This window comes from Thalassophryne amazonica, chromosome 13, assembly GCF_902500255.1.
Source record: "Thalassophryne amazonica chromosome 13, fThaAma1.1, whole genome shotgun sequence".
Taxonomy (NCBI): Eukaryota; Metazoa; Chordata; class Actinopteri; order Batrachoidiformes; family Batrachoididae; genus Thalassophryne; species Thalassophryne amazonica.
Window position 1 is genome coordinate 2,500,284 of NC_047115.1, and position 15,234 is coordinate 2,515,517.

The 15,234-nt window shown below is 42.7% G+C and overlaps 1 protein-coding gene across 3 annotated transcripts in view; it reads left to right on the forward strand.

Annotated features, from left to right (window-relative positions):
* The window catches only part of usp54a (ubiquitin specific peptidase 54a), an 86,786-nt gene that overhangs the window by 14,568 nt on the left and 56,984 nt on the right, over nt 1-15,234 (forward strand). For all 3 annotated transcript variants that reach the window (XM_034184650.1, XM_034184652.1, XM_034184651.1), the window contains one exon: nt 14,799-14,891. In XM_034184650.1, the coding sequence (XP_034040541.1) occupies nt 14,799-14,891 (93 nt within the window). The remainder of the gene's footprint in view (nt 1-14,798; nt 14,892-15,234) is intronic.

Sequence of the window (15,234 nt, forward strand, 5' to 3'; positions counted from 1 at the left end):
GATATAACAAAAATCTGCATCTGCATGATTTGACAAAAACCCGCAGTCTGAACCTGTACATAAGTCACTGTGAAGATCCAGGGGCAGATCCAGGATTTTGTAAAGGGGGGGCATCCATTTGTAAACGAATATGTAGGTACAGTTTCCTGCATTTTGGTGCAAATTTCACCATAAAATGCAGCCACAGAGAAAAGATACTTTATAACTCGTTTTTATTCATTTGAACTTGTATTGTACCATGTTGAATGTGATGGGGAGGGGGGGGGGTGCCTCCATATGTTTTCCTTGCAGAGGATCACATGTTCTGCCTGAATCACAGGTAGTAGGCTCAGTGTGTTGACATTAAACAGTCATGTGGTTGGTATTTATGGATTTATTACTCAAAATGGCCCCTCGTGACAAGCTGTGCAAAACCAGCTCAGTCTGAATTTTGTTACCATGTCAAGGAATTAGCCTCAATAAAATGTATCGGTATTCATTCTAGTTTATTTTCTGTGCAAAATATCACAGAACCCAAACTGTCCAGTCGGGTGTAGGATGTGGCTCCAGCTGGATCACAAACCCCAATTTGAACGTGGCCTAGTAGGACGAGCCAGATTTGAAAAATAACTTTGAACATTTTCGCTCTAGAAAGTAATCTGGATTGAATCTGGCTAGTGTGGTTTAAGAGTTTGGATCACAGATTCAGTCATTTCATTATGAAACTGCCACCAGGTTTCTGTGTTTCAACCTTTTCTGAAGCTCGGTGTCGCCTCAGCGTTCTTTCCTATGATGGATTTTTCTCCCACATCTTGTCTCTTTCTTGGTGACACCTCCTGCTGCTCCTCCTCCTGTTCTCCTCCCACTCTTTTCTCTGCTCCACATGCCGAATGTGTCTGTACCTCGTGATCACCATGGTGCTGTCTCTCTCTGACCTTTTGCCCTGATCTGTCCCACTTTCACAGCACCCTGAATGTGCTCATTTGGGACCTCGTCTTTTCTTTGAGTCTGAGCTTCTAATCTCCACCCCTCCAACTGGTCCAGTTGTTCCTAAGAGCTTCTGTCCTTTTCTGAACTCCACCTCCACCGCGTGGTGGACGGAGTATTTCTGCAGGCTGTGATCTGACAGCGTGGCTCTGTTCCCCTTTTCTTTTTTAAAAACAGACAGCGGTTGTGTGGTGTTTGTATTTTATTGTGAAAATGTGCGTCGTGCTCCTTTAACAGCAGTCGGACAGATGACGCGTCGCCGCCTCCTCAGACGCTCAGCAAATAAGCAGTTTGATAATCAGTGTTTATGTCGGCCTCTAATCGACTCAGAACACCGCGGCGCCTCCAGCAGCTCGTTACCAACTCAGTCATAAAAACTCACCAGGATTTACAGGAGGGGAGGGGCGGCACAGTCTGCTGCTCGCCTGGTCTGATCAGCGGCTGACTCATTAACCCGGCTGGGCGTGGCCCATAGATGAACCCTTATTTACACCTCCTTTGAAAAGCTCTCTGGGCCTTTAACATCTTTTATGACATCATATCAGGAACAAATGGCGCTGGCCTTCTCTGGAATTTAAAGAAATGGACAAACTCATTTTAGCAACATGTAGCCTAAACTGCACCTGCTCCTAATGAACTTCTGTCATCAGCCTCTTTATTATAAGAACTCTTACAGCCAGTGTACCTTCAGGCAAGTTGTGGGATAGAACCAACAACACGTCAAAAGTTTCTGCAAATGACATGGTTTGGTATGTCTGTTTAGAACCAGCTGCCCTCACAAGCTCCATGAGCAAACAGAGAGAAGAGGAGTGAGAGAAGCTTCAGTGGCTGTGACTGGAGAGGCGTTTCACCACAGACACCCCCCCCCCCCCCCCCCCCCCACACACACACACACATAGAATTGACCATTTATTATGAAACCTGGCCATTTGTATCTTAGTCCATTTTGAATATAGTCCGGTTTTACGAGTTCTATTAGAAAAGAAACCGACGTTTTATTTTTTAAAAAACTATAGGTTTGATTCATGTTTTTTACGTCAGCCAAGCTTGAACCTTCGTGCGCATGCGTGAGTTTTTCCACGCCTGTTGGTGACGTCATTCGCCTGTGAGCACGCCTTGTGAGAGGAGTGGTCTAGCCCCTCGTCGGAATTCCTTTGTCTGAGAAGTTCCTGAGAGACTGGCGCTGTGCTTGATCAAAATTTTTTCAGAAACTGTGAGGCACATCCGAGTGGATACCATTCGAGAAATTAAGCTGGTTTTCGGTGAAAATTTTAACGGCTGATGAGAGATTTTGGATTGTTTCTATCGCTGTAAGGACTTCCCACGGAGCGGGACGTCACGCAACGCTCTGAGGCGACGTCGTCATCCTGTTTCAAGCTGAAAACCTCCAAATTTAAGACTCTGTTGACCCAGGATGTCGTGAGAGAACAGAACTTTCAGAAGAGGTCGGAATCAGCAGTTTATCCGGACATTCCACTGTTAAAGGAGATTTTTTTTTTTTTTTTTTTAATGAAAGACGTGCGGATGGATTGGCGCGTCGGCTTGCAGCAACGGCTAGAAACAATCCAAAATCTCTCATCAGCCGTTAAAATTTTCACCGAAATCCAGCTGAATTTCTCGAATGGTGTCCACTCGGATGTGCCTCACAGTTTTTGAAAAAATTTTGATGAAGCACAGCGCCTGTCTCTCAGCAACTTCTCAGACAAAGGAATTCCGATGAGGGGGCTGGACCACTCCTCCCACAAGGCGTGCTCACAGGCGAATGACATCACCGACAGGCGTGAAAAAACTCTCGCATGCGCACGATAATCTGATAGATTCTCTAAACAGTTACATGATGGTTATCTTCAATTTCCCTTACTTTGATTCAGTTAGATTACAATCTGTGGGCTCCATATGGGGTCGGCTTGGACCCGGTTTGATTTCATGGTATCTGCTCAGATTCCATAGCAAAATTTTGAGAACTGCAAATTTTTCATTCATTCATGAATTTTCTAACACTTATCCTGGTTCATGTTGCGGTGGCAGCAGACTAAGCAACTCTTCCCACACTTCCCTATTCATGGCCAAATCTTTAGAGCAAATTTGTTCCAGTTATTTGAGTAACTGCAGGGAGTCCGGCTGGATGTTGAATTTTTGTACTGAAAAATTGTATTTGGGGAAAAAAAAGATGATTTTCAAAATCAGATACTCATGAGCCAAATCTCATGACCATAGGTGATGGTCGGAACGTAGATCGATCTCTTTACTACGACGGTCCAATACAGCGACCGCATCACTGCAGATGCTGCACCGATCCATCTGTCGATCTCAAGCTCCATCCGTCCCTCACTCATGAACAAGACCCCATAGATACTTAAACTCCTCCACTTGAGGCAAGGACATTCCACCGACCTGAAGAGGGCAAGGCACCTTTTTCCGGTGGAGAACCATGGCCTTGGATTTGGAGGTGCTGATCTTCATCACAGATGCTTCACACTCGGCTGCAAACCGCCCCAGTGCACGCTGAAGGTCCTGATTTGACGATGCCAACAGAACCACATCGTCCGCAAACAGCAGAGATGAGATTCTGTGGTTCCCCCTCCAGGTCTCACTGTCCCCGCCCATGTGGGCTTTGAAATACCACAGAGAACAATGGAGTCCCCAGTCGGAGCACTATCTAGTACCCCTCCCAGGGAATCCAAGAAGGTCAGGTACTCTGCACTGCCGCTCTGCCCGACACAACAGTGAGAGACCTGTCCCCGACCGAAGGCATAGGAACGCAACCCTCTCATTCACCGGAGTGAACTCCAACACATGGTAACTGAGCTGGGGAGCAATAAGCAATGCTACCCCGGCTCTGCGCCTCTCCCCATGGGCAACGCCAGAAATGTGAAGCATCCAGCCCCTCTCCAGGAGTTGGGTACCAGAGCCCAAGCTGTGCATAGGGGTGAGCCCAGCTATCTCTAGTCGGTATCTCTCAACCTCCCGCACAAGCTCAGGCTCCTTCTCCCTCCCCCCAGCAAGGTGACATTCCACGTCCCAACAGCCAGGGGCTGTGAGCGCGGCCTGGTTCTGCTCCTCAACTGCCACCCAATTCTCTCTGCATCCAACCCCCCTGGCCCCCTCTGCAGGTGGTGAACCTACAGGAGGGCGGGCCCATGTTGCTCTTTCGGGCTGAGTCTGCCCGGGCCCCGTGGGCTAAGGCCTGACCACCAGGCACTCGCACGTGAGCCCCAACCTCAGGCCTGGCTCCATGGTGGGGCCCCGGCACCGCTATATCGTGCGACGTCTCGGTCCTTGATTTTGTATTGGTCATGGGAGCTTCTGCATATTGTATATGATTAATATTGCAAATACCTCCAAGAACTGCACCAATTAAAAACATGTTAGTAGTATTTAACAAAATAAGTTGTGCTGTACAGATGTGTAAGTTTGATGTGTACTGGTAAGGAAACAGTGCTGATGTTCCTTTGGCACTAACTCCCTATTAACTCTTCAGATTAGTGTTTTATTTTTGTTAGTCTTTCCAATAAAGTAGGGGAAAGTGCTGATATGTAAGAAATGACACAATAACTCAAAATTATGAATCTACATATAGCCAATATGCTGAAAATGCTGATGCTGGCTCACAAATCTGGCAACTAGCTTCCAACAGATTGCTGTTGTAATGCTTTTCCAATCCTTGCACGGTTGTATTTGTTTATTTTATTTCTGTTTAACACTTCTTTTGGTTTTTAAGTGTATCTACTCTGATTCTTATTTAAAGGACATGTCGTCCTGAAATCATAACAATTTAGATTTAGGCTGTTAGTGACCATCCGGGATTACTTTGTGCACTTCCGTCACCGGTTTCAAAGTATACGGCAATCGCAGCAAACACCTATGGAGACATCTGAAAACAAAGTACTCATGAGTACTCAGGTGATGTAGGTGTTAGAAGCGTCCCAGCGTGCGCTTCAATGGAATGTAGCTGGTAACATTAAGAACTGAGGCACAGATTAATTCCAAAGTTTACACAAGTGTGATGTTGTGTTCTGACGACTTGTTTTTAAGTGATAACTGTTCATTTTGATGCAGTCAGGGTAAAAGGAGCAGCTGTGGGAAGGTTCTTTTGCACCTGCAAGGCCATGAGTCATAAATGCAGCCTATTAAACACGCTGATAAGTGTTGTGTATATAACTGTGAAAAATCTAATAAATATATCTGTCATCATGATGCCTGTACAAATGTCACAGAGACATTCCACATCCATTAAGCGGCTATTAACAGCTGACATGTGGGTTACAACAGCATAACAGCCATTTTAACCTGCATGTCGGCTGTTTTGTTAAGGGATTATTCAACGTTAATTCTCTTTTAAGAGATTGACAGTTTTATGACATTTGAGATTCTACAAGCTTAATACTGATTATATATTGTTCAAATTCAGCCAGACGTCCGTCTAAATTGGGGGTTAAAATAGCTGCCACACACACACACGAAGTTAAAAAAAAAAAGTACTTTCATTGAAAGAACACAAAGCAAAAGATGGAAAAAAACAACATTCCACTGACTCCAGTGTAAAGGTTTCCAAATAAGTCCACAACAAAAACAATCCTTCACGCACGCGCGAGTGATCACAATTGCCATCACCAGCCATGGACCAGTCCACTCCTCCTCAATCACTCGGATCCACAGCCAGAGATCATTTTCAAGTTCCACTCAGCCAGTTGCTCTCAGGTTCTGATCAGACCTTATGCGAGCCCACGCTTGATCGCAACTCTGCCTTGTGGCACATTAGAGAGTCCATTATATCCTGAAAATCCAATGCGCGACATACATCTGTGTGTCTAGACACGTCCATGATCACTGCAGCTGTGACAAACAGCAGCGTCACCACACTTTCAGTTCCAAAATCCGACAGACTCTGAAAAAAGTTGAGTTTCGAGGTGAAATGTATCGTCTCCTCTGTAAATCTGAGCCGCTGCTTTCAAAGAAAAGCTCAGAAGCTTCATTATCGGACAGAACCACATTCGTTTCTCTCTGTCTGGGATGTGCCGAGAATTGCCGAGTAAGATTTTTTTCGGAAATGCACCTATTACCTCGCTTCGGGAAAGGGAAAAAAACCCACCATCAGAAACCACTAATTATGAGGACGTGTGCAGGGAGACTTCCAGTCATGAGAACTTTGATGTTGTGTTGCTAACTGGGATGTTAAAACGCATGCGACATGTACTTTAACTACAGTCCTCCTGTTGTGAATCGCTAGCGGTAAACTTTCACTAGTGGTTAGCTTGCATTAGATAGGTCTACCCCCCTGGGCTGTTTCTTTTATTACTGTTTTTACCAGTCTAATACTTCTGTTAGTTTTTCAGTGTAACTGCTGTGAATTTTAGGTCATTATTTTACTCCAGTGTAAATCTTAGAAGTGCTTAGCATTTTTGCTAGTGGTTAGTTTGCGTTAGCTTGGTCGACTGTGGTTAAGCAGAGGAAGTCACATAGGGCTTGGTGCCTGGTTGTGGTATCCCGATCACACTCGCCACTGCTAACTGTGAACCGGTTTTCTCCCTTGGATTTGCCTGATGTGAATTCTTTGACCCACTGGGTGATTTCCACTCCTATCTCCAAGCCGAAACTCTGGGCTTTAGTGATAGGGGATTCTATCAGACACAAAGTCAGCTTACAGACCCCGGCTAACGTTAAATGTATTCCTGGGGCCAGAGCTCCCAACATTGCCTCACATCTTAGGGTGCTGACGCCGCAGAAGGGTAGACAGACTAAGGAACATGACACGAGATACAGTCACATAGTTATGCACATCGGTGCCAATCATGTCAAGTTTAGTTTTATTGATAACTGGTTTTCATTTGCTCTTGCTGATGCTGGATGGCCTTCGCCCTACTGGGGAAGGCGCTGCCATCTTGTCTGTGAACATAGAGCTCTACAGAGAGGGTAACATTAGGAATTTAGAGCAGACCACAGAGTAGGTGATTAGAGACCCTGCAAAGCTTATGACAAATGTGGTTGTGGAATCCATTAGCTTAGTGGGGAAATTAGTGCAAAACATCCACTATGGTGATAGTGCAGTTTATTTGCCAGGGAGGGAAATTCATCAAATTGAGACTGTGGCCTGTTTCTGTAGACATGCCCATAAAATCATAGAGGGATATGCTTTACAACCTTAATACCCATTACACCATTGGATGATGTTGAAATTGAGGCTGGTCCATTGGTTGTTCCAGCAATATCAAATATTTTGTGTCTGTTACCTACAACCTGTGTGGAATGTCTCTAACCTAAACCTACTTCCAGGCATCTTATATACACTCTGTAACCACCCCTAAACCCAAACAGTCCAACTGTCAACCCCACTGAGGTCCTTAGTCTGAGTCTTATTAACATAAGGTCACTGTCCTCAAAATCATTGTTGATTAATGGTCTAATTATGGATATCACTTACATATGACTGGGTTATGTGAAACCTGGTTTAAACCTACAGCTGTCCTCCCCTTAAATGAGGCCTGCCCACTGGTGTACACATTTAGTCACATCCCTCGTGATGCGAAGCAAGGCGGGGTATTGCTCTTATTTATAAATCTAGGTTTAGCTTATTAGCTGTTGAGGGTCACAAATATAACTCATTTGAGCATCTGATTTGCCACTCTGCTCAGGATATTACGCATTGCCAAGGTCATAAGAATAAAAATCAACCGTATTACTTTGTCACTGTATATAGGCCTCCTGGCCCATACTCTGAATTCTTAGATGAATTTGATGTGTTTATCTCTAACTTGTCAACTAGTGCAGATAACATTCTGATTATTTGATTATTGACTAGGCATGCTGACGAAACTTGTAATGTCTACATAAAGCACAACCTGTTTATTTGATCCTATACCAACAAACCTGTTTAAGGACCTGTGGCCCACTCTTGGGCCGACTGTGCTGGAAATGATTAATCTCTCATTAACCTCTGGATCTGTTCTTAAATGTTTCAAATCTGCAGTGATTAAACAATTACTTACTGAAATCTAATCTTAACCCTTTTGAAAAACTATTGGCCGATATCTATGAAGGATCAAAGTGATCAAAATTAACTGAAATATTGAATGTGGTAAATATGAACGCAGTAAAACATAGATTGTGGTTAAAATGAAAGCAGTAAAACAATTAATGTGGTTAAAAGTGAAAGCAGTAAATATTGAATGTGGTTAAAAAATCAAAAGGATAAAACTGGACATGATAAAAATGGAAGGTATGAAGTACTAAACATGAAAATGAGTGATGTAAAAAACATCTTATTAATATTGCCCCTTTGAAAATTAGAATCGTTAAATTACATTTCTCCATGTAATGTGGAGTTGCGTCAGGAAGGGCATCCGGCGTAAAACCTGTGCCAATTCAACATGCAGATCCACCTTGGATTTGCTGTGGCGACCCCGAGTGCAAACAAGGGAGCAGCTGAAGGGACTTACAAATTTGGATGCTATTAAAATCACATTATGGTAAATATTATGTCTTAAAAATATAACATTGGCTAATTTAATTCACTGCCTCGATTTTAGCAGGTCCACTTTACCCACTTCAGTTGTATCATTTGCTGTACTTGATTTAATGTTGAATGTTTTCATTCACTGCCTCGATTTTAAGCAGGTCCGCTTTAACCACTTCAGTTTTATCATTCACCGCGTCAACTGTGCAATTTTACAGCAGCAGCCACTGTAGCGACAGCGGAAATTTGTAGTCCAGAGCCTCTGTGCATGTCACTAACCGTGGGGTGGCACCATTGGGAGTCGCAGGCGAAGAGCGCCCATATCTAAAAGCACTTTTCTACTTCACAAAAGTAGCTCTGCTCTACTCGGCTCGACTCTACTTGTTTTTTTTTGCTTTTCTGTTAGGGTTAGTACCTGGTACCGAGTGCTTTATTTAATACCTGCTCAGGAGCGGTTCCAAGCGAGCCGAGCCGATACTAAAATGTGACGTCAACAGGCTGCCAGCCACTGATTGGTCAGAGACTGTCGTCACTGGACGAGTCATGAGCGCGCCGTCCGAGACGAGAATCAAACCTGCCATTTTTAAATAGTCACAGCGGCGTTACAGAAACCGGGTTTTTCTTTCATTTCACGGCAAGGTTTTTTTTTTTTTTTTAGTCGCACTGGTCCGTGGATGAGTTGCTGACGTTTGTGTTTGGTGGCGGAGGAGAGAATACAGAGAAGTGGATGAAGCGACCCGAAATGAGAAAATCTCCCAGTCTTTGGCAGCACCCGGCTAACCGGACATTACAGCAACACAGAGAACAGCTGAAAAAGCTTAAAAGTGATTACAGGACCACAACGACCGGTGTCCCGTCGAGATGAGGTGAACGTCGAGATTAGGTGCGTCGCGCTACTGCACGTGTGCGCATGCGCACATCGCTAAACCCTGGATTTGAAGACGTCACCCGTCGAGATGAGGTGCCTCGCGCAACTGCACATGGGGGAGATGATGTAACTCGCTCGACGTGCAACTGCGCATGCGCATTTTGTTTTTTTTCGTCAGTTTTTTTTTTTTTATTTGTATTCAGTGTATTTATAGCCTAGTAAGTAAAACATTTTCTGTATTTTACGTTAAGGAGCATAAATGTGTATATATATGTATATTTTGACTGTCAAAATAAGCTAACTCCAAGTTAAAAATACTTATCGTTTTATAGTGAGTAGATTTTATACATTACTACATTCAGATGAGCACTTTATACATTTACTTGCCCATCAAAATAAGCGAACTTCGTCAAGTAATTTTTTCAGTGCACACATATGCAGTTACGCGAGGAACCTCATCTTGACAGCGCACCTCATCTCGACAGAACACTGGAGTAGGTCAGACTGTAAGGGCTGCAAACAGTTTGACCGAAGGAACGCGGTTAACGGACACTGACCGACAAGCACCCGTAGGCAGGATGACCGCGACTCGCCCACTGCTTTGTTGGAAGCGACGGATGGTAAGTGTTTTTTGTGACTTTGTCATGTAGTCTGCTTGAAAGCACCGTTTAACGTTACTTATCCCATTGGTGGGAAACACTTTAACGAAGATTTTGAGTCTAAACTTGTGTTAAAGTAACATCATTGTCTCATGTATGCAGACACAGTGAGCTAGCTGACTGCTAACTAGCGAGCTAGCTAACTCTGTGCTCCACTTTAAAGTATTAACTTCTGACAGAAAAACACCTAAAGTCAGCATGACAACAAATGTTTACATCTAATTTAGTGCCATTACTGTATTTTTTAACATGTCGTGTGTTTTTGTTGAAGAATCCAGTTCCATAATCGAGGAGAGTTCAACCATAAACGTACAGCAACGTGTCATCACTGGTAAGAATAATGTCTCACATCACATAGCTTTTAGCTCCAAAATGTATTTCCCAAATACGGTATGCATATATATATATATATATATATATATATATACACACACACACACACACACACAGGGTGACATCCCCCCGAAAAGAAAGCCATAAAATATTGTAAAAACATAATAATAAATCCCACTAAGGTCCTTGCTGGACCTTCCCCAAAATTTCAGTTATCTTAGTTGCTTTGCATAAAAGTCAGGTTCTTTCGAATTATGCTCCAAATGGTCTGATTTGTTGGAGCAAAATTTTGGAAAAAACCTAACTTTTATGCAAAGTGACTAAGATAACTGAAAGTCTGGAGAATGATCATATAGAAACTGAAAGGTTTTTTTTTTTTTTACAATTCTTGTTTTTTTTGGGGTGGGGGGGTCACTCTGTATGTACGTACGTGTGTGAAGGTATATATATAATTTTTTAAAACTTGCTTTTGTTAATCACTTCTTATTTGTACCTTCATTATTGTCCAGGTAAGAGTAAAAGGAGCCTGTTCCAGCAGGAGAATCTGTCCATCCAGCGATGTTGAGGTTGAAGCTGAACTGGGTTCAGTGTGATCAACACATCCGACTGATCTTCGAAGAAGCAACGGAGGTGGAAGCTGCGTTTAATCGGGCAATCCTTGACGTGCTGGGCGAACCTATCCACACGATGCATGACCGGGGCATGTGTCCTGTGCCCCTACCCCAGGACTATAGACACATGGAACTTTTGTATAATTTGTGTTGCACAGATTTTTTTTTTGGGGGGGGGTATTTGCTCTACTTTTAGTTGCAGTAAACATTTTGACTTATGTGATTGTATCATCATTTGTCATTTCTGGCTGAGTCAGCAGTAAAAAATGTTTTGTCATTGACATTTTGGAGGTTCATTTCTAAGAATTTTAATTTGGGATTTGCTACTCCAGAAGACACTGCACATTACACCTGGCTAAATCTTTACAAAGATGCTGGAATAATCATGTCTAAACTGAGATTTTAGCAAATGGTATTCAACATGAAAAGGTTTAGTCACTTCAGTGATAGCACTATTACATCAAGGAATTTTGGCTATACTAGGTTTAGGATTTGATGTAACATTTTACCACAAACTATTGTACTGTGGTGTATAATTCTGCTGGATGACTTATACCAAACCAGAAGTAATTTATTCAGACATTTTGAACAACCAGTTTTACTGTCTACTTCCATTTACATTTATGACCCCATTAAATGTAAAACTTATTTTACTGCTGGATTTTGCTTAAACGGCTTTTCAGACTGTTAGCATTTAATTTAAATCAGTAAACCTTGGTAACTTTTACAAATCAAATTAATGTTACATGAAAGTGGAGACATTTTAGCAAAAAGTACAAAAGTTTATTCAAAATTCACAGTGAAACATAACCGGTGTATGACGTGTAGGCACATGACAGGTATCCCATTCCGTGGCATGAACTTTTGCAGCAGTGTCTCTGAGAAAACCATCTGAAACACACACATACAGCATACATATTTTAATTAGTGCTGTCAGGTTATTAATAAATAATGTAGTTGATTACAGGGTTTGTGATTAATCTAAATGAATCATTTAATTGCAGGTATATTTTAAAAAATCTGTGTGTTTGGGGCATTTAATAATCTGGTAAACAGGGTGTGGGTTATTTCTGTTACACATCAAGCAGGTATTAAGCTGTAAATTGATCTTAAATTGGGAGAAGTGTCTAACTGTAATTTGGATGGGTTAAATGCAGACAGATTTCATTGTATTTTTGTGTACAATGACGATAAAAAGCTGTATTATAAAGAATGCCTATAACAGAATTGTGGGAGTTTGGAAGCTGATTTTTTTTCTGCACAGTATGACTCCTTTAATAATTATCTTATGAGATTTCATTTAAATTTGTCCATTGAACATTAAAATCTGGATGAAAAACAAATCAAACATTTTTAATGCGTTTTAACCTGTTCGAGTTCAGTGACTGTTAATTCAGTTTTAATGACCGTTAATTAACATTTTGTGCATGAACGTCAGTAAACGCACAAACTCCCACGTTTGATTTTTAACAATACGAGGTCTGTCAATAAAGTAACGGTCCTTTTTATTTTTTCAAAAACTATATGGATTTCATTCATATGTTTTTACGTCAGACATGCTTGAACCCTCGTACGCATGCGTGAGTTTTTCCACGCCTGTCAGTGACGTCATTCGCCTGTGAGCACGCCTTGTGGAAGGAGTGGTCCCGCCCCCTCGTCGGATTTTCATTGTCTGGAAATGGCGGAATGAAAAGGACTTTTTTTCCATCAGAATTTTTTCAGAAGCTGTTAGAGACTGGCACCTGGAAACCAGTCGAAAAATTTATCTGGCTTTCGGTGAAAATTTTACAGGCTTCACAGAGCATAAAGTCTGTTACTACAGCTTTAAGGACCCCTTTAAGGACGCTCGGCGCGCCGCGCTCCGAGCTGCGACAACACGGCACAAGCCACCGGACCATTTCTAAGCTGATTGCTCTGTGGATACGAGACCGTCGTGTGCTCTTTCTCTGGTTATCACAAGAGCTGGACATCAGCCATTTTCCGGCAGATTTAACTTTTAACAAGATTTTGTCATGGAAAGCCGCGCGGAGGCTTCGCGCGTAAAGACCGATTCGCTGATGAGGCGAAACAAAGGAACACCTCCGTTTTGGCGTGTCAAAGGACAAGTTTGGACATGTCCAGCTCTCCACAATTTCACTGATACTTACTGGACTGGTAAGCATTTAAAGCCGAGATAGACATGTCCAAACTTGTCCCCTGACACGCCGAAATGGAGGTGTTCCTTTGTCTCGCTTCATCAGCGAATCGGTCTGGAGAGGGTGTCTGTCTCCCTGATCTGAATTGGGAGCTGGTTCCACAGGAGAGGAGCCTGAAAGCTGAAGGCTCTGCCTCCCATTCTACTCTTACAAACCCTAGGAACTACAAGTAAGCCTGCAGTCTGAGAGCGAAGCGCTCTATTGGGGTAATATCTTCTAATCTTCCACCTGTGAGATTCGTCTCATCCTGTCTATGGCTGATGCTGAGACCCTGATTCATGTGTTTATCTCTTCTAGATTGGACTATTGCAATGTTCTATTTTCTGGTTTACCGCAGTCCAGCATTAGGGCTCTCCAATTGGTTCAAAATGCTGCTGCTAGACTTTTGACACGAAGCAGAAAATTCGACCACATTACACCCATTTTGGCGTCTCTTCATCAGATTTTAAGGTTCTGCTACTAGTCTATAAAATTGTTCACGGACTGGCACCTCCCTACCTAGCTGACCTAATTAAACCCTATGTACCGGCCTGGGCTTTGTGTTCTCAGGGTACAGGACTACTTAGTGTCCCTAGGGTGAATAAAAAGTCTGCGGGTCACAGAGCTTTCGCATATCGTGCCCCTGTTCTGTGGAATGATCTCCTCGCTTCAATAAAATAGTCAGATTCTGTGGAGACTTTCAAGTCCAGACTTAAGACACACTTATTTTCCCTTTCATATGGCTAGCATACTAGCATAGTATGTTACTATGGTTTTTACGGTTTTAAATTCATTTTATTAGTAAACGGAGCGTGCCGCGGCCTCAACTTTATCTGAAGTCTGGGTCTTTTAGTGAAGCTTAGGGCTAGTGGCTGGCGATCACCTTAGTATTTCTTCTTTCTTGTTGCTTAATGATGACAAATTACAGTGTATTTGTCTTTTTGATGCCTGATTCTGTTTTTTCTCTCTCTGTTTGAGGTGTGGCTCCATCCAGAGATGGGTGTGGTGTCTGTTTCTGTAACCCTCCTGTCCTGTGCACCAACAACATTTCCTGTATATTTGTTTTGTGAATTGTTTTGTAATTTGTGTCTGTATCATGGCCCAAGCAGAGGGTCACCCCTTTGAGTCTGGTCTGCTTGAGGTTTTCTTCCTCATCAGAGGGAGTTTTTTTTCTTACCACTGTCACCTGTGTTCTTGCTCTGGGGGTCAGTAAGGTTAGACCTTACTTGTGTGAAACACCTTGAGGCAACTTTGTTGTGATTTGGTGCTGTATAAATGAAAATAAATTGAAATTGAAAAATACATTTCATTAATGTGACTAGACAAAATTTTGCATTTGCGGGTTTTGAATTTGTGGGTTATATGCCCCCTCCCCCAAATTGCATTCAAAACATTTTCCTTTGCTGAAATGTGATGTTAAATTTTTTTCAACCACGTGTCTCAACTTTAATGACATCATTTAACATACTGGTCCTCAGTTTGCCAGAATCTGTTTTAAACACTCACATTCAAAAACAACTCTGACATCAGCAAATTATCCAACATCAGATTTTCCTGTCAGCCACCAGGTCTCAAGACATGTTCATGAAGGTGGTACAGGTTTTGACTGACACCAGGTTGCGCCTGCTGGTGTTCTTCAGCTGATTGTGTTTGTAATAAAAATCTGCTCCCTCTGGGACCTTCATGCTACATGGTTGGAGAGCACTTCTTAAACTGTCTGTCTCTCTGTCTCAGGTCCTCTGGCACCTTGATATCTTCCGTCGTAGTTTCCGTCAGCTGACGTCTCATAAATGTATGGAGGACTCCTGCATCTTCTGTGCCCTGAAGGTCAGACCAGTGATCATGTTCATTGAAAAGCACATGGGCTAATGTCACCTGTAGAGCCTTACCGATATGAGACTTCCACAAACATATCACAACAATGCAGAAAAACACTTTGGCTGTTGGAAATTATGTCATTACATAGTTTGTCCAGCAGAGGGGGTACTAACTGCATTGTTTACAGCATTGTCAAGCATGCCTGGTACCCCATCACCCATTGGCCACATTTATCAACAAGAAAGAAAGGCCACATGACCCACTGCCATTCAATTTCAGAGTGGCTGTTTTACAGTGATAATAGTATAATAATAATAATAAAAGTGGTTGTTATGCTGCCAGCTAGGCAGAG